The following is a 26082-nucleotide window of genomic DNA, read 5'->3' on the forward strand; positions in this document are numbered from 1 at the left end:
TGGGGTGAAGCATTCTTTATTGAAAATACCTCTACAGCAACACTATTGCTGTTTTCAAAATACATGTCTGATGTGTTTAAAGCTTTACACAAACCTAGTGGTAAAAAAAGACATCTTTGGGAAAAGGTATTGCAAGGATTTTAACACAAACTTGCCACTGCTTTAAAAAAAAGAAAAAAAGAATCAAGCTTCAGGTCATCCTGAGCGAATAAAGATAGCACCATGTTCAAATGAAAAGTCGTGGAAAGCAGGAAATATCTTTGACAAACATATCTCTGAAGAAAACTTTGAGACTATGGCACATATCCGAGTGTGCTAAACTGCATTGAATCTGTATGTGTGTGAGAAGTGTCGGTAGGTGATGGGTCAGACATTTGTGTGGGACACATCTGTGAAGTACAGGACTTTTCTGAACAGCACTTGATTTGAAGCTGAAACTCCATTAACTTCAGGGCAATGATATCATTTTAATGTCAACAAAAAGAAGGACATGAACAGCCTTTCCCGGCTTGACCAGCAAACAGATAAACGTTCGGTGGACATGAAGTGTCTTTTTGACGTGTGTTGATAAAACAAGCTAAACATATATACGCTAATAGCCAGTGCACTCCTTGGAGTCATTGGAATCATGCTGTTTCAACTCCCAGACAAATAGAGGGGGAAAAAACCTCCATCTGGCAGGAGGTGACAACAGATAATAATTACTTAGGTTCTTTATATATCCTGAAATGCAGTCGAATCTTACATTCTTTTTTTCTGTTCACACAATCATTCTTTGCCGTTTGAAATAAAACTGACAATGTAACGCAAATACTCCTACGTGTTTTTCTTTTAAAAGGAATTCAGTATCACAGCTCTAACATTTGAAGCTCTTAATATTCAGCAAACCCACCCACATTTTCATTTCCCTTTTTGAAAACTCCCTCTCTTTTAAACCCACCCAATAACCAATCAGCTTGTTTCCTAAGCTCCGAACACACCCCCCTCAGATGTTCACAGAGATTTTACGAGAGACAGTTTGGTAGAACACTCCCCTGAGGAGAGAGCTGTAATCGGAGGCGCGGAACAGGTGGCGGTGGGCGTAGGCCACATCGTAGCTGCGACCCCGGCTGACCATGTCACGCAGGTTGGCCTCGTTCACCTGACTGCCCACCGACAGCACGTAGAGCTTGATGCCAGCCGCCTCCACCTCTTGCACGCGCTTGGCGATCAGGCTGCTGGTGATGCCCTGCGAGCGGCCGTCGGAGAACACCAACAGCTTCTTGGCGCGCTGGCCACCACCGGGGGCGGACCGGAACTGCCGGATGGCCTGGGTCAGGGCGCTCATCACGTCAGTGCCCATGTTCTCGAAGGCCGCCTCGTCGACGCGCCTGATCACCTGCGTCAGGTTGCCTGTGAAGTCGCTGAGGCGCGCCTCGCGGCCGTAATCACCCACGGCCACACGCACCGAGACCTGCCCCGACGCAGGCTCGGTGGTCAGGAAGCGCTCAGCAAGCTGCTTGACGAATTTCTTGGTCATGTCGTAGTTCTTGGTACCCACGCTGGCTGAGCTGTCCATCAGTATGCCGATGTCAGTGGACGTGTCAAATGAGACTGTATCATGCCAAACCAAAGATCAACAATTAGTCTTTTATTATGACGGGGATAAAATATTATGAATACTCCTCCTACTTCTACTACTATACTATGATTACTACTTCTACTACTACTGGTGCTTTGTTGATGTCTGTATCTGATTAATGCCTTCCTCAAAATAGTTTTAATGATACTACTACATCCTTTGCCAATGGCATCAATCAGAAAAATACAAACAAAGTCGATAATGTGATGAAGAAACATTATTTAGTCAAGACTGTAAACAGTAAATCATGTAAACAGTCTCTACATGATTAGCAGTATTAACAGTAATGGTGATGACAGCAGTACTTACTTGGACATTTGTAATCAGGACACTTCTTATCTGTTGGAGAAAGGCAAGTAAACAAAGATAAGCTGTATTTCCTGGAGTTGATCCCACAGAGAAAGAAAATAAATGTTTTCCAGTAAGCACTTGCTACCTTGGCAAATCTGCTCTGTGAGGTTTTGCAGGAAAGTGTCATCCAGGAGCTCGGCAAAGTTGTCGAGCACGAAGGAGAACCCAGGCTTCTGTTTGTCAGCCTTACAGGCCACATCCTCCAGTTGCTCCTGGTTGGGCATTCTGCCCGAATAATCCTTGATTCCCAGTCCGCCAACCTGTGAGAGTGCGAACCACATTAACACCAAACTCCGGTATTCTCAGAAGAGGTTTTTGGTGGTGTATTGCTGAAGTAGAACAGTGTGAAATATCCATTCATGGCATAGCTAGTTTGTGAAGGGAAGGATGACAAACTCCCTCTCTAATGACTTTGTAGAATGTTACACATTATACAACCCATACTTGTATAGTAAGTGTTACTGAAGGAGTGGTATAATAGGCCTATGGTATATTATGTTATGGCAGGGCTCTCAAGTGTCACGCATTGAGCGTGACAGTCACTCATTTCGGTCTTTAATCACGCACTCCCGCCACACATCGTATTTCTCACGCTGAAAACAAACTCTAGGCTATTTAATGTGTCGCAGCGCGCAAACATGACCTGGCCGCGCTGCCCTCACCATGGAGGAATCAAGCACGTCTCCCCGAATCCCCTGGAGTTCTGCCGTGAGGTGCCAATTATCAGCCAATAAAAAAAAAAAAAATAGCCAATCAGAAAAAAGTGTCTTTTGTATCTGTTGTATCTGGGTAAGATTTAATCCAGCAACCAATGAAAATAAAGCATCCTGGAATTGCGCGCGACTGATCTTCTGAATGTTTCGTTAACCTGAGGAAACCACTGGAGCTCCGAGCATCAGTCTTCTACAAAGAGCAAGTCGTCTCCTGTTTTAATGTTACAACAAATTCACAATGGTTTGACACAAGCAATGACAACTTGACTGCAGTTAGAGAATATTTCCCAGATAATTAGCATCAGTTTTTAATGAGTGTTTGTAGCCAACACAGTTTGCCTTTTCACTATAGCTTTGACTCCGAACTTCGTTAATAGGCTATAATAAATTCGAGTAGGCCTATTAAAAATATATAAAAGCCTATAACTCGAACGAATATTAGGCAGCCCTTAATATTCTATGATGTTATGGGCATTTTTTTTGTAAATGTGTTTGCTTGAACATTCTATTCAGATTCCGAGGCTTCTTCATGTGAAGTTGTGAATCGCGAGCTCATTAGGCATACTAGCATTTTGTAAATATCCTGGCCATGGATGCATTAATCATTGCATCTGTCTTTCAAAGATGTCAGGTAAAAAACAAATAAGCATCCTGTCCTTCGCCCAAAGAGGAAAGCCCCCTAAAAAGGCCAGATTAGGCCCAGAGAACGTAAACACATTAGAGGAGGAGATGGTGGAAGAGGAAGAGACAGTACAGGTGGAAGAAGAAGAGACAGTACAGGTGGAAGAGGAAGAGACAGTACAGGTGGAGGAGGAAGAGACAGTACAGGTGGAGGAGGAGGAGGAGATGGTGCAGGTGGAAGAGGAGGAGACAGTGGAAGAGATGGTGGAAGAAACAGTGGAGGAGATGGCTAGAACAAAAGGGAGAATAGTCCCGGGAGCAGCCACCTACAAGACCTATTTTAATAGTGAATGGACCTCTAAATGGCCATTTATTACTGTAGGAAGCACCAGCTCATATTACTGGTGCTCTATCTGCCGCCAAGAGAACTCCTGTGCCCATCCAGGTGTGTGGGATGTGACAAGGCACATAGGCAGTAAGGGGCATCTGGCCAAACAGCAGGCACTGAAGTCAACCAGCGCAGTCAAAAACTTTGACTTGCCAGTGACTGCAGAGATGAGTGTGCAAGAGGTCAAGGTACATTTAAATGCATAAGGTTGACTACAATGTTCATGAATACAATTTTTCCTAATTAATACATCCAATTCTATGACTATGGCATATACGTATAATGGGAACCAACACCGAAAATGATAAGAGTCCAAAAAGGCAACAAACACCTACAATAAACAACACAAGTCATAATTCTCTCTCTCTCTCCCAAATTGAATAAATACTTAGTAATTGGTTGAATTGTCAGTGCCATGTGTCAAATCTTTTCTGCAAGTCTGATCAATTATTAACAACAACAAAACACTAATAATAATATGGGGGGGGGAGGGGGGCAGGGCTGGTCTGTGGGCATACGGCAGGGGAGGGGCGGGCGGAATGGGGGCGTGGCCGGGAGGGCCATGCCCCCATATGTCACTCTTGCCTCACTTCAAAACTTGAGAGCCCTGGTTATGGTATAGCATAGTATATATTGTAGTCCAGTGTAGTGTAGTACAGTAAAGTATAGTGTAGTGTAGGGCAGTGAAGTGTAGTCCAGTACAGCACAGTTCATTAGAGAGGGGCAGGGCGGTGTAGTATAGTATCAAATAGCATAGCATAGAATAGTATAGAATAGCATAGCATAAAATAACATAGCATAGCATATCAGGGACCACATGTTGATGTAGTTAGCTATGTTGTAGTTAATCAATACTGGCATTTCAGATGATACATGCACTTTCAAAGCATACTTATAAACATTTAAATACTGTCTTACCCTGATGCCTTTGTTGCACAGCACCGTCATAGGCGTTTTGTCTCGGATGATGTCAGAGCGGCCGTCGGTGAGGACAATGACCACAGAGTTGTTCTTAGTGTCAGGGACGGGTTGGAACAGGCGGGTAAGGAAGTATTCCAGGGCCTCCCCAGTGTAGGTTGCCTCTGCTAGCCACCTCAAGTCTTTCACGGCCCTGAAGAAAAAGTAGTCATTTTCAGGCCAGTCATTAATCTTTGATCGTTTTGTGAAATATGCATATGTGCATGCAAGAGTATATAAGAGTATAAGAATAAGATCAGATAACAGTTTTAAAACCATTTCAAATTTTCTGTAATATCTATTTCCAACTTACTGTTTGAAATCGGCCATAGAGTGTCTATTTCCAGCGCTAGCAGCCAGTTTGATATGCTGCTGTGCTTTTGATCCACTGTACTGGACCACAGCAAGGTTTGATTCTGCACCATCAAACTGCAGGAAAATGAGGTGATGGACAAGAATTAAGTGATATATTGACACTGGTGATTAAGTGTAACTGTCGGTAGGAAAACTGTATGATCAGGGAAAGTGTATTAAAACCGGATGTCGTCACTTTAAGCCGGTCTCTGGTTGGATAAAGCTTTTCAGCAGAAATGGACAAGGACCTTTGATTTATTCTGTAGGAACCATGCCGATGCCTGACTTTTAATATTGTGTGACGTTGTTGAAGTTCAAGTTCAACATTAATAGCGATTGAATTACCCTTGTGTCGTGTAATCGCTAGCGGTAAATACACGTTAATAACTTGAATGACTGATTAAGGATATATGTTACACATCACAAACACATGTAATCGATGGGTTTTGGGGGAAATGAGGTAATTGGTTAGCTTAAATTGCAGTATCTTAGGCGAGCTAATTGACCTGGCTAGCTATAGCGGAATTAACATTGCTAGCTTTGTGTTTGGTCATATAGCTTCGTAAAAGTTCGGTTAACAAGTCACTTGTGTGTTTAGTTGTATGACTTCGTAAAAGTTCGGTTAACAAGTCAATTGAGCATTAAGCCACCTGACTATAATCGGTCTATTCATATTCGCATGCTAACGTTAGACTTATTAGCAGCGAGGCTAGCTAGCTACTATGTGTTCCAATGGATTGTTGGTCTAAGCGTTAGCTTCAGTTAAGACCTACGTGTACCACATGAACAACTAAACGAGTCAATGTAGACATATAAAAAGTTGTGTAGATAGCTTTATTCACATAAGCCGTATAACTTCACAAAAATAATAATAATTTAAAGAAAACCGATCGTTTGCATGCCAGGCGATCAACACAACTTCTCAACTAAAAAGTAAAGGTCCTTGTCCATTTCTGCTGAAAAGCTTTATCCAACCAGAGACCGGCTTAAAGTGACGACATCCGGTTTTAATACACTTTCCCTGATCATAGAGTTTTCCTACCGACAGTAACCTTTGGAATAGATTCATTTTGTATGCAGAGTACACAGAGCAAGACCCAAATTGACAGGTAAAAAGGGACGGAGTTGATTGTACAACTGTTGAACTCTGGCAGTATAATACTTTTTGTCTTGAGACTTCAGATCCAGGATGACTCTAGCCTGTATGACAAACTGCCTTTGGACCTTTCATTCAAGAATTCAAACATCACCTAAAATAAATCCATCTGACCTGCAGAAAAACTATTTCCTAAAGCACTGCTTGATCTACTGCTCATCAGCACCACTCACCAAAACTCTCTGGTCTTTCGTCAGCCTGTCAATGACTGTTACAATGAAGTCCTTAGCGAGGGCGAAGTTGGTGGAGCCAATACTCTCTGAGCTGTCCACGATGAAGGTCAGGTCCACAGGGCCACACTTGCACTCTGTGTGATGATGAAAAAGGAGTTGAGCAGACCACACATTTATTTCACCACATTTATCTGTTACGCAGATGGGACAAACCAAATGCTTTTAAAGCCATTTTAAAGGCATTCCTGTTTACAAAGTTTAAAAAGGACTATAGGAAAAAATGACTCACCACAACAAGCTGGGAGCAGAGGAAGAGGAAGAGGAAGAAAAAAAGAAAAAAGACTTTAGATTTTCCATTCCTCTGGCAAATTATCAACAACCAGCACAAGCAATGATACAAATTAGTTATTGCAATGAATGTAGACACTGGCCCATGTAAAGGTTTGTTTTTAAGGTAATTTCAAAGAAAATGATTTATGTTGGAAACTTCGAAACAGAGCCAGATCCTTCCAGTGGTCACTGTAAGCTGTGCGTGGCCTATTTTTTCGGAAACCTGCCTGCCTCGGAATGCTGGACCTAGCTTTCCCCACGAGTCCGGTGAATGAATGTCATGAGTTCACAGTAGCAATATAACTTGCGCATTATAATAACTCAACTGACAGTTATTTTACTATCTACCTTTACTTACACAATACTTACACACTCCAAAACAACATATGGTGGTGCCCCTTAAATCCTCAAGCACCTTTCACTTGCATCTTTACTCAGAGGCATGTTCTTGCCCTGCCTCTCCTCTGGCCAATGTCAATGTCATGTCTTTCATTAGGTTTCAGTCTGCTTTGTGTGTTTGTTTAAAAGCGTTGTCTCAAGCCAGCGGAGGCTGCAGCAGTCAGAGAAGGGTTTCAGCTCTGTTGTTGTGTCAGCGCCCTGCAGGACTGGCTTTCTCATTACCCACGCAGACACCTACCAGCTGCGCTCACATCCTTTCACTCAAACCACCTAGAAGGGACGTTCTCCACCCTCGTGTTCATTCTTGTTACTGTCAAATTATTTATTCACTGCTAGTTATTCAATAACATACAGCTAACAGGTTGATTGGAGTCAGGATGCAGAACACTGTCTTTTGGCGAGACTGCAAAATTATCATCTCCAGCTGTCATGCCTCAGAATTGATAGAAATCTTGCCAGACAAAATTAAGATATCATCCTTAGATAGTGTCCAGCATCTCAACCTGCTCTAAGTGTTATGCATTTGAACATGAAAGGCGGAGTACTTACAGCACATTCTCATTATGATGTCCAGGATCTCGCAGTCCTGCAACAACAGGTTGGAGAACGACATGCATTTAAGTTTGATTATGGCATACCGTAATTGTGAACTATACTACGGCGTGCGGTATAATTTTCTCTTCTGCACAATGTCATTGCCGTCTTTCTACAAAATGTTCTTACAAGCTCAATAGTTGCGTAACTAAATACAAAGTTGAGAAAATGTTTGTAGGAGAATGTTTGTTCTCTCTCAAAATGTGTGCATGTGTTAGATGTTCGATGACATCTGTCATGCAAAAAACTCAAAGACGCTAAAGCCTGTCAATGTCAACCCCTGGGAATGGTGTGTCTGTCTGTAAGTCTCCTGGGAAGAAGTCACAGTACAATGCATACCTATGCAGCATCATGCAGAGAGAGAGAGAAAGAGAGAGAGAGAGAGAGAGAGATAGAGAGATCCTTGCAGCTTAGCAAAAAAGCTCTTTGATATGATTTACACTATGTATGTTTTTAAGCTGACACATTTTGTTTCTCTGTAGCCAGGGATGTTCCCACGCAGGGAGACGCACGGCCTGAGATGCCGAGGCCTTAACATGGTTGCCTATCTGCAGTGTTGCAATGTTTCATCTGGCAGATGGGACTCTTTTTCCGCTACAGGGGCTTGCTCGTAAAATGCTTTGGAGGAATGCTTGAACTACAGCTGTTCTATATCAGACACAGAGCCTTCACCCTGCTCTGCTGACCACACTCAGGGAAAAAAGGGGGTTATTTTGCCTGCCATTGGCTAGAGGAAACATCAGAGGTTCTTATTTTTTATGAAGAAGAGAGATAAGAAGGAGATACTATGTTTACACTTATTTTTGAGCTGTGGAGGTTTGATTCACACTTAAAACATTCTAAAAGTCACCATTTGATTTTTTAGAGAACCTAGAACACACACTTTTTAGAGAACCTAGAAACACACACTTTTTTTTCTCAGAATGTATGGTGCCACACTGTGATGTGGAAAATAAAAGTGTGAAAAAATATTCACTTACGTCAGGTCCAGGAGGCCCAGGTGGACCGGGAGGGCCCTGAAAATCAGACATTCAGACAAACACATCAGTCAAAAAAAAAAAAACACCCCATGACTTACTGGAACAACAAAAGCAATTGTGGCATGACCTCATTGAGAAACCGTCTTTCTAATGACATCTTTGGAGTCTACCTTTGGAGTCAAAACAAACAAACAAAGTCATGCAGTGTCGTTGTTGGAAAGAGTGTGGAATTAGCGTTGGCCCTGTGTAGAGCCACTGGCTTGCCGAGCTCAGGCCAAATAAGAGCATATTTGTGGCCTGTCAAGGACTCCTCCTCCCCTGGAGAAAGTCCAGTGGGAGACCGTCGCTTCACTAAATTGCACCCTGGACTCAGGCCTCCTTCCCACATGCTTATAACTCAGAGAGAGGCTGTTTATCACAGGCGAGACTACAAAGTATGCACCCTGACTCATCCCCTCGGCAGCGGTGTGGTGGCAAGAGGTTTGGGCCAGGGGCTTTCAATTAGCTGTTTAATGCACAATCTGTCATCTTTTCTCTTGTCTTAGCCTTTTCCTTCTTCTTCTGCTTCTCTGCACTCTTGCCCTTCGTGCTGCTCCCCTCTTTCTGTTGCTACGCTGTGGTTCCTGCCATCTGCTTCATGCCTATTTCAGATATGACTACATTGACTTTTTATCTTCAACTAACTTACTTACCAACTATCAGTAATACCATGGGGAGGGTCATTTTAACCACTGTTAATCCGCTATCAAGATCTTCTAAAATACCAAGGTGCACTCTTGCAAAGAAGAGGTAAATCTGGTTCCAAGAAAGGGTCTTTTTGTTCTGAAGATCTGAAAATGCTCTTTAGCTTTACCTCATGGGAGAACTTGTGTAGGTTCCATCAACATACATTCAAGATTATTCTTAGAACCCTTATGGATGCTACACTTTGAATGGTGTGGGGCTTGGAGGTTTTTTCAGGGCCCAACAAACTGTCACGCATGACTACAGAGTACATAAACACATCCAGGGGGGTGAGTGGGCTCGTCATACTTACCCCGTTGCCCTCTGGCCCTCTGTGCCCTTTCGCTCCCTTGGCTCCGGGAGGTCCTCCCTGGTTGTTCTGTTAGACACAATGCACAACATACACATGCATGATTAGAGACGGTGCAAGATCCCATCCCTTTGAAACCCAAACACCTCTGGCTCCGCCATGCATTATGTCCTCCAATGACCTAATCTATCACGGCATCCCAGCGGGCTGAGCACATACAGTGGGGCTCGGGGCGGAGCTGGTACAGGTTAAGGTGGTGCCTGGGAGGGTAATGTCAACCACATGGTCGCCTATAAAAAAACAAGAAGAGAGTCCGCCATGCTGCTTCAATTACATTCAAATTCCACACTTCAAAGCGCACACAGAGTGTCATACATAAAACACAGCCCCCCAAGTTCTCTAGAGGGATGGGTAGACCTTGGGTGGAATGGCATCATTGTTTGGACTCAGTCTAATTGTGCTGATGGATCTCAGACTGAGGTTAATCCGCTGTGGGCGGATCAGGGGCATGGGGCATGGGGCCTGAGGCGTAGAGGTGGGACATGAGAACACATCAGTTGTTTATGGGAGAATGTCATCACAATTCCCAACTTGTGAAGCGGCTGGCAACTAGGACACACACACACATACACACACACACACACACACACACACACACACACACACACAAACAGCACCTTCTTGGGCCATCTGGGTGAGAGGCCCTGGCTTGGGTGCTCTGTAAACCTTCTCAGTTCACACACTAAACACACTATCAGGGGAATACCCCCTCTAACAGCATAGAGTCATTGCGAAGGACAGATGCGACAGGTGAAGAATAGACACTGTAAAATAAGAGGATGTCCACAAATGACATAGCAAGTCCATCTAGACTTGGAATAGGGGTGGTTTTTGCTTCCCGCCCAGAACACTGGTTCAATAAAATAAATACACAGACTATTGCTACCTTATTTTTGCTATGAGAAGTAAAAAGTACCTAAAACACAAAGAAATAAATAATAAATCAGCAACATTTTTTTTTTTAAATTCTGATACTGTCACTAAAACAGTTATGTGTGCTAGAGGTGCAGATGTAGCGTGCACAAGGCAAACAAGAACTCAAGAACAAGAGCAATCGTGTTGATCATGCCGAACAACCAAAACAAAACCAAGAGATGTGCTTCATATGGTACAGTGCTTAAAGTGAGTGGCCAATACTTGAGGGGGGGGGGGTATTAGCCCCATCATAGCTAATCATGCTACTGATGTCTTTAGTTTGACCTTTGTAAATTTCACAATAACTTGCTGAAATGATTTAAAACAAATCAGACAGCCAAAAAAAAAAAGACCAAACGGATGGAGTGTTGAAACCCTAAGCAGACGAGGTGCACGACATGAAGTCAAGGACCATGTGTAGCAGCAAGGAACGAAACACAGCTTGATTATGTTCTCAGTCTTAGCGGCAGCCACTTTTCATTAGCCTGTTTGTTTGAACAGGCCTTTGCAGCAGCCATTTTGATTTTTCATGCTCCACTAATAATGAGGTGGATACATTTCTTAATCTTTCCCGCACGAGGCTTCTCCTGATAGTTGGGTTGGAGTGGGGGGGGGGGTTGGCAGTAGGGGGTGTTCAGCAGACTGGGTGGGCTTAGAGTTTGAAAGTAATGCCACCGCACGGATACCCACATTGGCAGAGAACATGGGGCTTTTAACACACAGTTGTAAAAACAAACCAGATTTATTACCTATTGTTTCCCAATTAAGCATTCGCAGAGAAAAAAGAATTGTGTGTGTTTGTTTTAAGTGTGAAAATGCACTGTTTGGGAAACATGGTACAGTAAGCCCCAACTGCACTAGACTAAAAACATGCTCCAGAACAGTTTAGAAGCATGCATAATGAGGAATGATAAAGACCAGAGCGCATTACTGTAATTGGGATGACTCACAAAACAGAAAATGGAGCTATTCAATTGTAAATGGCTTTATGTTTCGAAATCCTTCGCATTTGACTTTTCATGCGGAAAAGTCTTTAGATCTGTGCGCAGTCACATGTTTTTACTTTCCCCTTGCCGAAACCAATACTGTCTTCATCACTTCGCCTTGACTGACACAGATGTGGAGTGAGGAAAGTGTTAGCAAACAAATGCCCCTCAGATCTAGAAAGATCTCGCTTCTGTCTATTTTTAAGGAAAATCGAAGAATGCTTGTGATGCAGAACAACAACAGGATACAAAGGACGAGAAAAAAAAACATCAAACATCTCCCAAAGCCACCAAAGGGCAGTGGTTTGGGTGTTTCCTTTGGAACTCGACAAGTGAAGCTAATCACGAATGAGCATTGTTGCCAACTGGGTGACAGAAATGTCCCCAGAATGACTCCCAGAGGGCCGTGTTGATATACTATTGTATTCATCTGACTGAAATGTATTTCTGAATACAATATAACTGGCTAAAAGAGATTATTTCCTAAAGAAAAACATGTGTTGTGTTACCTAATCACACAGTTATCACGACATCTGTAATGCATAAGAGATCAAAGGCTCAACTTAACGGTGCAACACCCCTCTTGGAAGGCATATTATGGGTCAGCAGGTTGAGTTCCTGTCTGGGTCACATCCTTGAAAGGGTCTTGGAGCCTCTTAGGATTGTGACATCATAATAGTAGGGTTACCATCTACAGGATGTGACATCATTGGTATTGGGGCAGTGTCAAAAATATTGGGTATCATAGCCATAAATGTAGACGCTGCATTGCCTGCTAAAGTCTATTGGGTGGGATACGTTCATGCGTCCGCCATGTTGGTCAGGGCAAAACTGACCGGTAAACCAGTGGAAGTCAATTGGGAGCTGCAGTTATTTCGGGCTAAAAAGGATTCTAACTTAGACGTTTTTAAACCGATGGCCATAAATATATATTACATTTTAAGGGTTTATGATCTACATTTGAAAAATAGTTTGGTCACCACACTACTTAATTTTATGAGAATTAATATAAACCATAAAAACTTGTGACTGTATATTTTTCTTTGACACAAAATTCTCAAAAGGTCTCAACTTTTTAAATACGAGATGAACCAACGTCAGACGATCGCTTTTGCAGCTTCTCACCTTAATGATTTATCTCTGACCATCAACATTCAAATGATCATATCTGAATAACTATTTGAAGGAGAGAGATAATGTGGATATTGCCAGAAAAAGTTAAAACCTTCATCTTTACATCAATGTACAGTGCATTCAGAAAGTATTCAGACCCCTTCACTTTTTGTTATATTGTAGCCTTCAATCATTGCCACATTCAGTTTTTCCTTTTTAATACATTTGCCAAATTTTCTAAAACACTGTTTTTGCTTTGTCATTCTGGGGTATTGAGTGTACATTGAGTGTAATTTTCTTTTTGCATACGGCTGCAACTTAACAAAATGTATAACTCCGAAAGTAACATTTAACACTATCAACTTTGGCAGAACAATAACTTTAACTTAGGTAATGTTAATAAGGGTAACTGAACGTATCCTAGCCTCACTCTGGTAACTAGCCAGTTCTCAAGATGTTAGCCCATATTACCAAAAAAACTATTCTGCAGCTTTCAATGTAGAAATGGTCATTCCAAGGCGTCTATAAGGTGATGGAAATTGATATTACCATTAATTTATAGACTTACATTGCATTGCAAGCATGTTCTCCTGTGTGTGTGTGTGTGTGTGTGTGTGTGTGCCATGTCTATTGATAGTCTTAGTACACCTTTGTTTAAAGCCCCTAGCAGACATCCCCCTGCCCCAGGTGGGGGAATACACATCCATTGTCCACCATTTTGGGCCTGTGTGTGTCCCTCCATAAGAAAATCCCCTCCCACTCACCTCCCCTTCCCAACCTTGACCTGTAGAACCTTCCCCAATGTTGACCTATCACCCCCAAGGTATCCTCCCATGATTGACTGGTATTTAACCTGTAACACTGTGGTGCCTCTTTAGTCTTTGCCTGCCTCTACTTGATGTTGGTATTGACTCCCTGCAGGAGCACCTTGAAATACACCTCCAGAAACCTTTGATTCGCCTCGTGGTCTTTGTCTAGAAGAGTGTCGGCCTAAGAAACCCCGTCAAAGGTACTACTATTTGTATACACCCCATGCAGCCCATTTTCTCACCGATTTCCAGTTACACGCTAATGTTTTGAGATTGACTTCCACCTATTTCCACCGACAAACCTCCCTGACCAATGTGGCGGCGCCATAGACAGAGGCCAATGGGCTAGATAGATTGTATAGGTATGTATGTCTATGTTTGGTATACTCAGTTAATCAGGCCCTGAGTTCAAATACCTTTATCACAAGTATATGTGCAAGCATAGCAATGAAGTATAATCAAGCATAGCATATATTTATAAACACTTCTATGGTATGTTTCCGAAGATACAAAAACACAGCATTCTGCGGACATTCATCACATACACCATACACAACAACAACGCAGTGTCTGGTTGGTTTGGAGCAAAGCCACTACCAGAAATGCTTCGTTTGCTCTTACAACCTTGAAAACCACTAAAAACATTGGACCACATCCATCACCTCAACATATCCAGTAACTCTAAGGGCGCTTGTCATTTTGTGCTGAAACACTGGAAGTAGCCAAATGCAACCGGCAAAAAACATATAAATACTAAGTGGCAACATCAATTATCTGAGTGAACAAGCCTTTCTAAATAGAAAACGCGTGGAGCTTCTCAATAGAGAAGTCCGCCTGTCCGACCACCGCTGATTCACAAGGATAGTTTATCTTTGTTTGCTTCCTTGAGCTTTATCGTTCATTTTTTTTAAGGTCGTCACACTATAAACAGACAACGAGACGGACCAACATGATCCTGTTCTGTTTACATATTTGTTTGCAATTCTAATTGAAGATGGGCTGCTCCCATCCTCTTAAAATCAACAGAACTAAAACAGCCCATTTGACAAAACCTCCACATGGATGTCTTACAACACAGACTGTGCGCACATACGACTTGTGTGAGAGAAGATTTCAGTTTAATTCATTCATTCATGACTTGCTCATTTGCAACTTAGTAAAGTAAGTAAAGAGAGAGAGAGACACACACATGGAACGCAGTCTTCAGTGTGTAGGAATTATTACCAGTTCCGGACCAGCTGAACTTTTTGGCCCTTAAATTTTTGGCAAAGATGGATCCTAAAACTGCTCACATTATAGGGAGAGCACAAAGAGAGCTCTGTGAATATGTACTCTCAATGCAGTGATCTACAATTGCATTGAAGTTCATATTTTGTCCTTGTTCAGAAGAACTCTACAATAAGTGAACACAAACAAACAATCTAGGTTGGTGGGGAAAAAAAACAATACCCAGGACTATGCCCACTTATTTTCATACCCTCATTAAGCAAGAGACCTTTCTGGTTACTTTGAAAGTTCTATAAATCCACAAGTAATGTGTCCTCCAAATAATGGAGTCATAAAAAAATGCCTCGCATACACTCTGACCCCAACTTCCTTGCATCCATGGCAACGGAATACACACAGCTGCATGTGTTCACAGCTCAACCCGACATCTTCACATGAGAGGAGAGCTGTTGAGGAAACATGTCTGACCTTCTTTTCTGTGCTTTGTTGCATTTCAAATCTGCATGAATGCTCTGCGATGTGAAACCCAGATGCCAACAGGCCTGATAAGACTTAATTTCAGAGGACAGAGGAAGAGAGGGAGGAAAAGACAGCCAGAGCCAGACAGGAGATAAAAATCAGGGAGTGTGAGAAGATGGAAGCGAGAGAGAGAACAGAGAGAGAACAGAGAGAGAGAAGGTGAATTGTGAAAGAGAGAGAGAGAGAGGGAGAGAGAGAGAGAGAGAGCAGAGAGAGAGAGAGCGAGAGAGAGAGAGCGAGAGAGACTGAGGGGAGAGAGAGAGACTGAGGGGAGAGAGGGCGCGGATGAGTCATAAACCTCACAAATTTCCATGAACTTCCAAACAGACTCACATCATCTCCTGGGTCTCCGGGATCTCCATCGTCTCCCTTGGGCCCGGGGGTGCCTATGCCTCCCTGGAGAAAGAGGCAAACTGGAATGGGAAGGGGTTCCAAGTCATAGCACACACATCATCTCCACTGGCCCTGATATAGATGGTTTGCACCCTTTGAGAGTGAGCCAAGCACACCCCATCATAAATCCATACAAGCATATCACAGCACAGGAGCTAACATCTGCTACCAGAGAAGCACGGCCCTCATCTTTGCCTTAAAAAACATGGCTCAACCCGCATACATGAGTCATATGACTCATTACTTCATTAGGAACCTAGACATGAGTTGTCTGACTCAGAGCTGTATTAGTAACACAAACATAAATCTCACGGTTCATTTCTTTACTTAAGCTTATGACAGCTCTTTGGGAAGTTTAAAGATGTACTAATGATTATGATGACAGAGTCTGATAACTGAAACCCTTGTATGTTAAAATTTGGTGGTGCAAGGGTGGGTGAAAGTGAAAAAGTTCTCCTAGCTAGCTGCTGCAGCTGCAGCTGTAAGTGGACTCATTGTTTATGAGTTATAAACACTGCAGCATGAGGGCGTGTGGCTGATGATTGGTTCACTTCCGCTAAGGGAGACCCAATGTGCTGAGGCCAGTGTCTCCTGACTGAACCTGATTGGCTTACATCTTCACGTGTACAGGTGAGATACAGGTTAATTTCAGCATCAGACAGAGCTCGTGGTTTACATTGGGTATTTCTCCCATTCTCACTTCAACTAGAAACTAGACTCAATTTAGTTAATTTGTATTATAATAACTTCACAAATTCAATGAAAAGTGCTGTGTTCACTATACATACCGGCTCTCCTGCATCACCTCTTGGCCCAGGATAACCCTAAAAACAGAAATAAAAAAGAAATGCTTATTCAATGCTTCTCAAAAACTCGGACAAAAAAACACATCTATTCAGCACTAGCCATGATGTCTACCTGGAATCCATGACATCCTGCAGTTCCGTTACCAGGGGCACCATCTTCTCCCTGAAGTCAGGAAACAGTGTTAATCCACTTTATTTAGTATACTTAATATTTCTCCCTTCTGTTTGGCATTTACAGACTCCCTCAACATCAACAGCTGAATAAACCACTCCACCAACCTTTGCAGAAACCTCCCAGGCTTGGAGTGAGGAGCTGCAAACTAAGGTTTGGACAGAGGAAGACAGTTACTGGGATCAACTCACCCTCTCACCCATAAGGCCCCTGTCTCCTGGAGATCCTTTGATGCCTGTGGGCCCTTTAAGTCCCTAATGCGAGAGGAAGATAGATGGGAAGTGTAGTTTATAGCGCAAGTAATCCAACTTAGGCGGTCAAAGGGAGGCTGTCTGTCACTGTTTATCAGCATATTGTATATCACAGAGGACAGTAAGCAGGCTTGTATACACATCCTCACCTCTGGCCCTGCTGGTCCCTCGTCTCCACGGTAACCCTGCAACCCTGCGCGACCAGGCTCACCCTACACATGAAACAACATTATTAAAATTCAACTTAAATACCATATCTGAAAATGTGCCTCTATCTTGTTGTATGTGTTCACAACATTTGTTAATGCCAAGAATGTATCATGAGAACAGACATTGCCAGAGTGCAGTCAACCGTTTTTTATTTTAATGCAAAGGGGTAGATATCTAATCGCCTTCAAATTCCTGAGAATGTTTATATGACTTCAGAGAATTACGACAGGGAAAGGAGAACACTGCTATCCATTCAGGTCTAATTAAAACCCCAAAGTTCAAAACACTTAAAGGAAACAAAACCGATACTATGGTTAATTATTCTTTCCCCCCTTTTTTCACAGTCTTGAGTCAGGGACTCTGAATAGACCTATGCTGAGAGTGAGTGACTCAGAAGGAGGGAAATATGATGTTTATTTTCATTTTATGCCTAATTTAACCATAAGGGACATCTGAAACATGGAAGAATTGCATAAGCAAAATGGAGGTTTGGAAAGAACATTAGCCTTTCTGATGAATTAACGGACTTCTCCATATTTCCATTTCTTTGGGAAGCAGGGCAAGTCATACGCCCACTCCTACTGGAAAAAATGTGCTGCCAATAACAAAAAAAAAAAAAAGAATTTAAGAAAAAAGACTTTCTCTCGTCGTCAAAGGCTGGTCTGGCTAGACCCCAAAGAGCAATTTCTACATGTAAACTATGGCAGAGAGCAACGCACACGAAGAGCAGTGCTATGAAGCCAAACATCTGGAGGCGGGCCAAGCCTTACTTGTAAAGATCACATAGCACTATGCAGTGCACATGCAGCTGTGGACAGAGGTGCTCGGTGCATTAGTACATCAGCTACCTTATGAGGTAGAACAGCCCACGCAATCTGAGGCTGACTCACTGTGCTAAATCACCTCACAGTTCAGCAAAGCTGGACCGGTTGTTTGAGACACAGCGCAGCTTCTAGAGCAACGACTGTAGAGGGTGGAGGATGGGAAGATTAGTCATAGCTCAGCAGGTTGCCTTTAGTGGCTGGACAGTGTAATGGCTGTCCCTTTGCTTATATTCAAATCCATTCTTGGCTTCAATGCCTCTGCATGTACATAGAAGCAGGCTTGTTAGCGCTAAACTAATCTTGGGACTCCGCTGGGTCACATAGGTAGCACCACCTAATCCAACCGCCTTGGCTTTAGGTTTGGTGCTTCAGTTCACATTTGCTCAACTTAGTGTCACCCACAAAGGTGATGGTGGAAAATGCTGAAACTCGTTTCATTAATTTCTTTAATCGCTTTTATTTTGCGTAGGACTGAGAAGTTTATTAACATTAACATTGAGCATTTCTCAACACTTTAATTTGGCTTTGGCAAAAACTTCTTCATGCCCCTTGACTGAACTTCCAGGTTGACATTAGCATATAAGCTGTAAGCTCCTCTAGCATAGCCTCAGCGAAGGAACTACATAAACTAATGTTAGCCAGGCCTCTGACCAGCAAACAGTTCATAATATATAACTTTATCCCTGTCTTACTTCAGAGGGACAAGGTTGGCCTCTGGGTTTCATAGTGTGACCAGCTTCTGGAGTCCATTCTACTGGGAATAATGCAGCCCATCTGGGGTCCTTCTGGCCTGCTGAGAGAACTCATAAATCCAGTCCTTTTCTGTCCTGTCACTAAATCCGATTTCTTATCTGGAAGGCGCCGCTTTGTTCTTTTCCTGCCTGGCGACCTTGCCAAAGGGTTCTCTGACCTCTGACCTCTGGGTTCTCTGTCAGTAAGAGGGTTGGGGGTCGTTGGGGCTGGGGGATGCTTTAAGACGGAGGTCAAACTTTCATGCTATATTTGTTAGTAAGTAGAGTTGCTAAGTAGGTGTTAGTAGAGGTAAGAAACACTGGAAACTGAGTCCCACTATGGTCATTCCCAAGGAAAAAGTAAAAAATGACAGTAGTGGGGATTGTGCTCCTCACCAAATGTAAAAAACACTATGGAATAGAGCAAAACATAGGCTCTAGTAAAAAAAAATGTAAACACGTGTTTAGAGCTACACACAAATTCTATGCCAAAGACAGGAGGAAGAGTCAATGTGAGGTTCCGTGGCAACTGAAGGAAAGCTTAGGTCTTTTCTTACCGGATCTCCGTTCGACCCAGCTGATCCCTCACGTCCTGGCTGACCACGATTCCCAGGCTCACCCTGCAGGGGTCAAAGGGCCAAAGCATTAAACCTGGTTTGACACAAGACTATTTTGATATATTCAGGGAAATGAATGGTTATAAGTTGCGGGAGGTGCAGGTGTTGTGAGTGACTAGTGGCATCATGTCCTCTTACTCTGGGCTAACAAGTGACTGTTGCCTAAGACAGACCCCCCCACCCCACACACACACACACACAGACACACAGACACAGACACACACACACACACACACACACACACACACACACACACACACACACACACTTACATGTCTTGTCGCACATCCACATGTTTCACATCCACTAGCTACCTGACAGTTACTGTAAATGGAGCTGACCTAAGCAAACAGCACTATCAGTAGGAGACTTACACCCTCTCCCCTAGGTCCACGGCTTCCTCTGGATCCTTGTTCACCCTTCTCTCCTGGATCTCCCTGTAGGGAAACAGTCTCATGGTTATCACAAGGCACTGCGGATTATTGCAGATTATGTGCAGATTGTGAATGATGTGATATTTTCTTTTCTGAGTTGAGGAATTTAAACAATTTCATTACTTTACTGTGAAAATGTAAACGTAAAACTTACTCTGCCGCCTTTTCCTCCATCTGTTCCTGGTGCGCCCTTAAAAAAAGAAACGAGATAATGAATTTATTTTGATCAAATCCCCTTCCTGCAACAGGAGAGAAATACTTTGGTTACAAAGAAAACCCACACACACAATGACTTTCTCCAAAGCCCTAGTAGGCTATCCTCCAAAAGAGCTCTCCTTGGCCTTGACCCTCTGCGCCTGTTACACACAGGATACACAGAACTTCCATCATGGGGGCCTCCTGAATGCAAACATAGGCTGTGAAATACTTACATCGTCACCTCTTTCTCCCTTGTCCCCGTTTGCGCCTTTTGGTCCCTTGTCTCCCTGCAGAAATAAACATAAACATATGAGCCAAACAAGACATGGAAGCTCAGAAGGACGGGATGTGGGGGAGTACTAACTGTGAATCATCCCCTGACCCCATTGGCCTAACCAACACTCACTGTCAAATGGTACCATCTGTGAGTAGTCTCAACATCTTACGGTCATGTGTAAACCAAGGTTTGATAGATCGTAAACCACTTCGACTGATTACCCACACAAAGGTATTCATGTCACTAATGATGAACGAGTATACCAGCCTTGCTTATTCAGTGAAGGCGTCCTTATTTACCTGTGGTCCAGAGACCCCATAGTTCCCGGGTCGCCCAGGGCCACCATCAAGGCCACCGTCTCCCTAAAGACAAGATACACTTCAGACACTACTTCTTCATCCGGTGTGAAAGTCAATGAAATCTATAACATGTGTAGGTTTAAGCAAGCAATGGAAGGCTAATTCTTTGGTCAAACCTAAGAACTGATTTTTTCTGAAGTTTTTAAGCGAGACTACAGTATAGAAGTTCATACTTTTCCTCCTTTTACACCATACGGTCCAGGATCTCCTTTTGGACCAGACTCTCCTTGCAAACCCTGCAACAGAGAGAAGAAAACGTTTTCTTTCACACATGACAAATGGAGCAGCAATCCTCACCCCCACACAAATGATGAGCAGTAATCCCACAGAGGATGTATTGTGTCTTGAAATAAGAGGGAATGTTACTTTAGCATGGAACTTGGTCTTAAATGGGTAGCAGAGCGGTTCAGTAAAAAGTGAGATCTCTCTGTGAGTCTCTGCATGTCATATTTGGTAAATGTTTGGCAGTTCTCAGGGCAAACATCCTCTGCTCTGGCTTCCAGATGCAGGCCCTGCACAGGCTGAGTGGAAACAGCTGGAGCAGACTGAGTCTGTCTGGGAGAGCAGAGGGAGAGTGGACACCTCGGCCAATCAGCCTTGATTGGGGAGAGAGGGTCCAGGGTGTCAGATTGGCCTTTGAAGAGCCTCAGTGTTGACCAAACAGAATTGTGTATCGCATCCTACTCAAATACACATTCTGTGTGAATGCAAGACACTACAACTACATTTGCTTGTATGATGTGTATCTTGTTTGTTTTTGCTTTTTTTTACGGTTGTCATACTTCAGGGGATAAAACCTGATGAGCCTGGTGATGGGAGTAGGCCAATCATATTATCTCTCATATTCACTATTATTAATAGAATTAGATCACACATCTAAACAGTTAACCCACAGTTAGTTTACAGTGGCTAGATGGACTGCCAAGCAAATGTCTAGTCTCGAAGGCCTGTCTAAAGTGCTCTTGAATGCTAACAGCTCACAGACTGGCACAAAGATAGAGTCAGATGATGCCAACAGATGATCATCAACATCCACACCAAGAGCTTCTGAATGAGAGGCACATGCAGGTAGGAGAAAAGGAATCTTTCCACAATGTCTTCTTTTCCTTTCCTTCATTTCAAATGAAGCGTAATGATAATGATGCTGCTGATGGATGATGATCATCTTAATCATCATGAGCACGTCTCTGATTGCTTTAGTTTATTACAATTCTTTTGTGACATGTTCCTTGACACTATATGTAATGAGGTCACAGTTTTAAGGGAACACGTTTTTGGACGCTGCCAGTTTTCCTTGGTGTAGACAGAAGCAGGACAAGGGATGGGAGGTGTGGGGTCGATCAGATTCAACTCTCCGCATGCTGAAAGGACAGAGCTGCTGACAGATGAGTCCTGGAACAGCTGTTCCTTCCTTTCATACATAAACACACGGAAAAGAGCAAACACCTGGAGAGGTGAGGTTCTAAAGGGTGCCCACTTACATCTGGCCCCGGGGATCCTTTGCAGCCGGCAAGACCTGGATAACCTGCTTCACCCTGCAGAGTAACAAAGGACACTGCATCAATAAACAGGAGAAGACACACAGGGGATGGGTGGGGGGGTATATACACACACGCACGTGCAAGGTTTCAATGTTGAAAGTTTGAACCACACACACATATACACTCACAGACACCCAGATATACATCCGTTCAAGCACAGCAGAGATGTACAGATGAAGGAAAAGGTCACTCACATTTACACACACACACACACACACACACACACACACACACACACACACACACACACACACACACACACACACACACACACACACACACACATACACACACAGCATGGGAAGGTCAGTCAGCCTGGGAAATGTACATCTGGGTCAAACAAGCAGAAACAGCTGGTAGGGAGAGTGTGAACTGTGAAGACCTGTGATAGTCAAAACACACACATTCAGACACACACACACATTTCATACACATTTCGCAGCCACACCGCTTGAACTCCCAGTGTGACATGCCAGCATGCAGAGCATTACAATTAGCACATGCTATATAGCACATGATATACAGCTTATCTAGAGGAGGAACACACTGCAACAACAATCAAATGCAGGACCCACTCTCCAGACCACACAAATAGGCCAACCAGGCAAGCATACAGTGTGGGGGAGGTGGCAGCACTTGGAACACATGACAGCAACGGATCAGTGGGAAGGGCAACAGAGCATCTTAGCGTGGAGCTCGTCAAGGGGCGTTCACTAATCTCATCAACACAAGGCGGAGATGTTTGCAGGTGTTATTCTAGTGAGGCATAAAACATGCCTGACACAACTTCCCAACTGACTGTCTGAGGGCTGAATTATTTGAAAGTCAGGGGGCAATCTAGAACCTTCATCAGGATTATTTATAGTCACGTAGAAATATATCTATGAGTACCCATGCAAAACAATTTTCTAAGAATCAGGTAGATGATCAGACTATTAAATGATGAAATGCGGTCTTGCTTTGCTGGAGTTCAGAACTGCAGTCTTAGCTGCCTTTAGTAGATGCTATTAGTCACCATTATTACCTATTATTGCATTCATGAGAATACAGGAATTATGTGGGAAGAGAGGTACTGAGTCTGAGTGAATGATGATAAGTATGAATGTCCTTTACCTTTCGTCCATCAGTTCCATCAATCCCATGCAGTCCTTTGTCTCCCTGCATGAGAGATTTAGAAACATTTTAACACCAGTTGAATCTGAGTTGATATAAACGCTGATTAAACGCTGATGTTTTTTAGAAGAGGGATACTTTACCTTGAATCCTTTGTGGCCCCTCTCTCCCTGGGAGAACAAAATGAAATATGTAAATGCATTTCAGCAATTTCTTAAGTAATTGGAAGTAATTGACATACTGTAATTAAGTCAATTGTAACCTGTGATGCATCATTTTACCTTGTCGCCTCTCACTCCTCTGTCTCCCTATGAGGAAAGAATGAAGAAAATATGAATACATTTTTATTAGATAATTAATGAATTAGTCCAATGAGTTGCATGGCAATAACACATTGGTATATCGTTGCAGAGACCAAAACGTGTAAAACCAACCTTCATTCCTTGATAACCAACAGGACCAGGATCCCCAGCATTTCCCTATTAACACATAAAAGAAAATTAAGCAACTTGGTGGTATTCCATTCACATGCTACTTCAAAATAAATTCTGTGGCTAGAAAGACAAATATCATATTTCACGTCGAGCCTGATGATCTTGTGAGTCAATGGCCATATGAGTTCTCTGACTGCCACTGGGACTGAGTCAGGAGACAGCAGTTTTAGCTAATGAATGTGTTTATCTGCATGGGTGAAACAGATAACTCTAAATAATGGGTTCCCTGGCTCTCCATTAGCATGACATCTAATGGAATAGCTGGTCGCAATCCAATGTTTGTGAATGGGTATCCTGTGTGTACACTGTGTGTGCGTGTCTAATGTGTCATTCTACTGTACACTGTTTCAGACAGGACATTCCTTCATTCTGATGGCATGGCAGCAGCTGTTTTCGGTTCAGAGTGTAGAGCCCGAGGGTTTACAGGTTATTACTGCCAAATGAAAGTGTACATTACTCCTGTTAACCTTCCTAGGACACAATAACAACATGAGTCCTGGACACTTTGAGGCATTTGAATGGGGTTAGGACCTTATTGTGAAGGCGCTTATTTGTCCATATATGTCATCCATAATTTCGACCCGTGCTATGCTAACACTGATCCTTATTATTGGTAATCATCAATGAAAATCCTAATAGTACCTATACTAACCCTATCCCTAACCACACCAACTCTGATCCAAAACGTGATTCTAACATAAGCTTGCACAACTACAAGACAGGTTTCCACAGTTCAAATTTGTGGATACTGATGGGATAAGGTTCTCTTTGTCTTGCATGTGGTATTTGTATATCATTTGTATCTGCCCCATATATCTATTAATGTGCATGTAGACTGTGAATACTACGCAAGTTGCATCTATATTTCATCTCTTCATTTTGTATGACTAAATATTTTGGCAATAAAGAAAAGAACTGCACTCTCAAACGTAAACTCTTTCTTACTAATGTATTGGAACCATGTCGAAAGACGGATGCATTTTGGCACTTAGCCGTCATCACCATTGAAAATGAAGCTGAAGATGAAGCTGAGAGGGTTAGTGCTGAAATGCATCTGTCTTTCAATGTGCTCGCAATGGATGATTAAGAAAAAAACATTTATTTACTGAATTACTTACTTAGATTATTTATTATTTATTGAATTATTTACTTGAGTTATTGATTAAAAAAAAGCTCAATTGATGCCTTTTTAGTTTATGTTTTCAATCCAAATTGGTATCCTATAAGCTACAGGCAACCTACCTAGGACATGCCAGCCTACTAATGTATGTCTTGCATATATATAGTGTAGGCGTGTGTGCATGTGTATGTTGCTCTAAGTAAGTGGCCCTTTAATAATCCAGTTTTCTGTGCTGTTACGGTGACTGCTATTTCGATACTCACAGGGTTACCAACGTCTCCCTTCTCTCCGTGCATGCCTGGCCTACCAGCTTCTCCCTTAAGACAGGCAGAGACAAAGACAGAGAATCAGATGAGGGGCACAATTGAGATTGAGTACAATGTAATGCAGGAATTATTAGAACTGAGTAGTAATCATACTGTTATTTAGTAAGGATGGTGTTTAAATCATTTGGACAGATCATATCGGTGATTCCAGCACTTTCTCTGAATGCCATATCCATATACAGATACATACATTCATACACATACATAGATACATACATTCATTCATACATACAGAAATGTTTACTACATGCTGCTCACCTTGTGTCCTGGATCACCCCCAGGTCCCTTTGGCCCACCTTTAGCCTGCAAACAAGGACATCTGGGTTACAAAAGATGATTAAATATTTATAAATAAAAGATTTGCCAAATCTCGCACAGGATAGGCTATTCGAACACATGGTTGAGTTACCACCCATGCCAGTTGTCATTTGTGTTCTTTGATAGTATTGGACAATATGCCAAATGGTTCTTACTCGTCTCCGTTGCTACTTCTTATTACACTCTATTACTCTATTACACTCTATTACTTCTATTGTAATACAGTTTTAGTGTGGCAACCCCATTGCAAAAGTGAGTCAGACTCTGCCCAGTTATGTTGTTCCTGGTTAAGAGATGGAAATACTGAGGACGGCATGAATGATTTTCACTCACATGGCAGTCGAAGGAACAGCACTGTAAGCAAAGAGAGAGAGGACAGTGTGTTAGAGTTTATACCGTTACATTAGTCATATTATTACAGTAAAGGTGAGGCACACCAGAGAGCACATACCACATCTTTTGTTTCATTTGTCTGAAAAGGAAAAGAGAAAGAGGATACGTTATTATTTGAGAGATACATGAGATCTTACACATTATAAGAAATAATAATAATTAAAAAAAATCCATATCCAATTTCCGAGGCAAGTATAGACACACCT

General features: G+C 42.6%; 1 protein-coding gene across 1 annotated transcript in view; it reads right to left on the reverse strand.

Moving 5' to 3' along the window:
* Positions 1-26082, reverse strand: part of col6a1 (collagen, type VI, alpha 1) — a 31133-nt gene continuing 5051 nt past the window's right edge. The window contains exons 6-35 of the mRNA XM_012823443.3: positions 25935-25955; positions 25817-25837; positions 25424-25468; positions 25103-25156; positions 23660-23704; positions 23507-23533; positions 23369-23395; positions 23226-23270; positions 22053-22106; positions 20745-20807; positions 20512-20574; positions 20169-20222; positions 19892-19927; positions 19678-19740; positions 19244-19306; positions 17071-17133; positions 16862-16924; positions 16611-16661; positions 16481-16516; positions 15633-15695; positions 9674-9739; positions 8638-8673; positions 7613-7649; positions 6624-6632; positions 6335-6468; positions 4965-5080; positions 4613-4805; positions 2058-2232; positions 1931-1960; positions 1-1593 (exon numbers count right to left, since the gene is read on the reverse strand). Of these exons, the coding sequence (XP_012678897.2) occupies positions 986-1593; positions 1931-1960; positions 2058-2232; positions 4613-4805; positions 4965-5080; positions 6335-6468; positions 6624-6632; positions 7613-7649; positions 8638-8673; positions 9674-9739; positions 15633-15695; positions 16481-16516; positions 16611-16661; positions 16862-16924; positions 17071-17133; positions 19244-19306; positions 19678-19740; positions 19892-19927; positions 20169-20222; positions 20512-20574; positions 20745-20807; positions 22053-22106; positions 23226-23270; positions 23369-23395; positions 23507-23533; positions 23660-23704; positions 25103-25156; positions 25424-25468; positions 25817-25837; positions 25935-25955 (2361 nt within the window). The 3' untranslated portion in view covers positions 1-985. The remainder of the gene's footprint in view (positions 1594-1930; positions 1961-2057; positions 2233-4612; positions 4806-4964; positions 5081-6334; positions 6469-6623; positions 6633-7612; positions 7650-8637; positions 8674-9673; positions 9740-15632; positions 15696-16480; positions 16517-16610; positions 16662-16861; positions 16925-17070; positions 17134-19243; positions 19307-19677; positions 19741-19891; positions 19928-20168; positions 20223-20511; positions 20575-20744; positions 20808-22052; positions 22107-23225; positions 23271-23368; positions 23396-23506; positions 23534-23659; positions 23705-25102; positions 25157-25423; positions 25469-25816; positions 25838-25934; positions 25956-26082) is intronic.

This window comes from Clupea harengus, chromosome 21, assembly GCF_900700415.2.
Source record: "Clupea harengus chromosome 21, Ch_v2.0.2, whole genome shotgun sequence".
NCBI lineage: Eukaryota > Metazoa > Chordata > Actinopteri > Clupeiformes > Clupeidae > Clupea > Clupea harengus.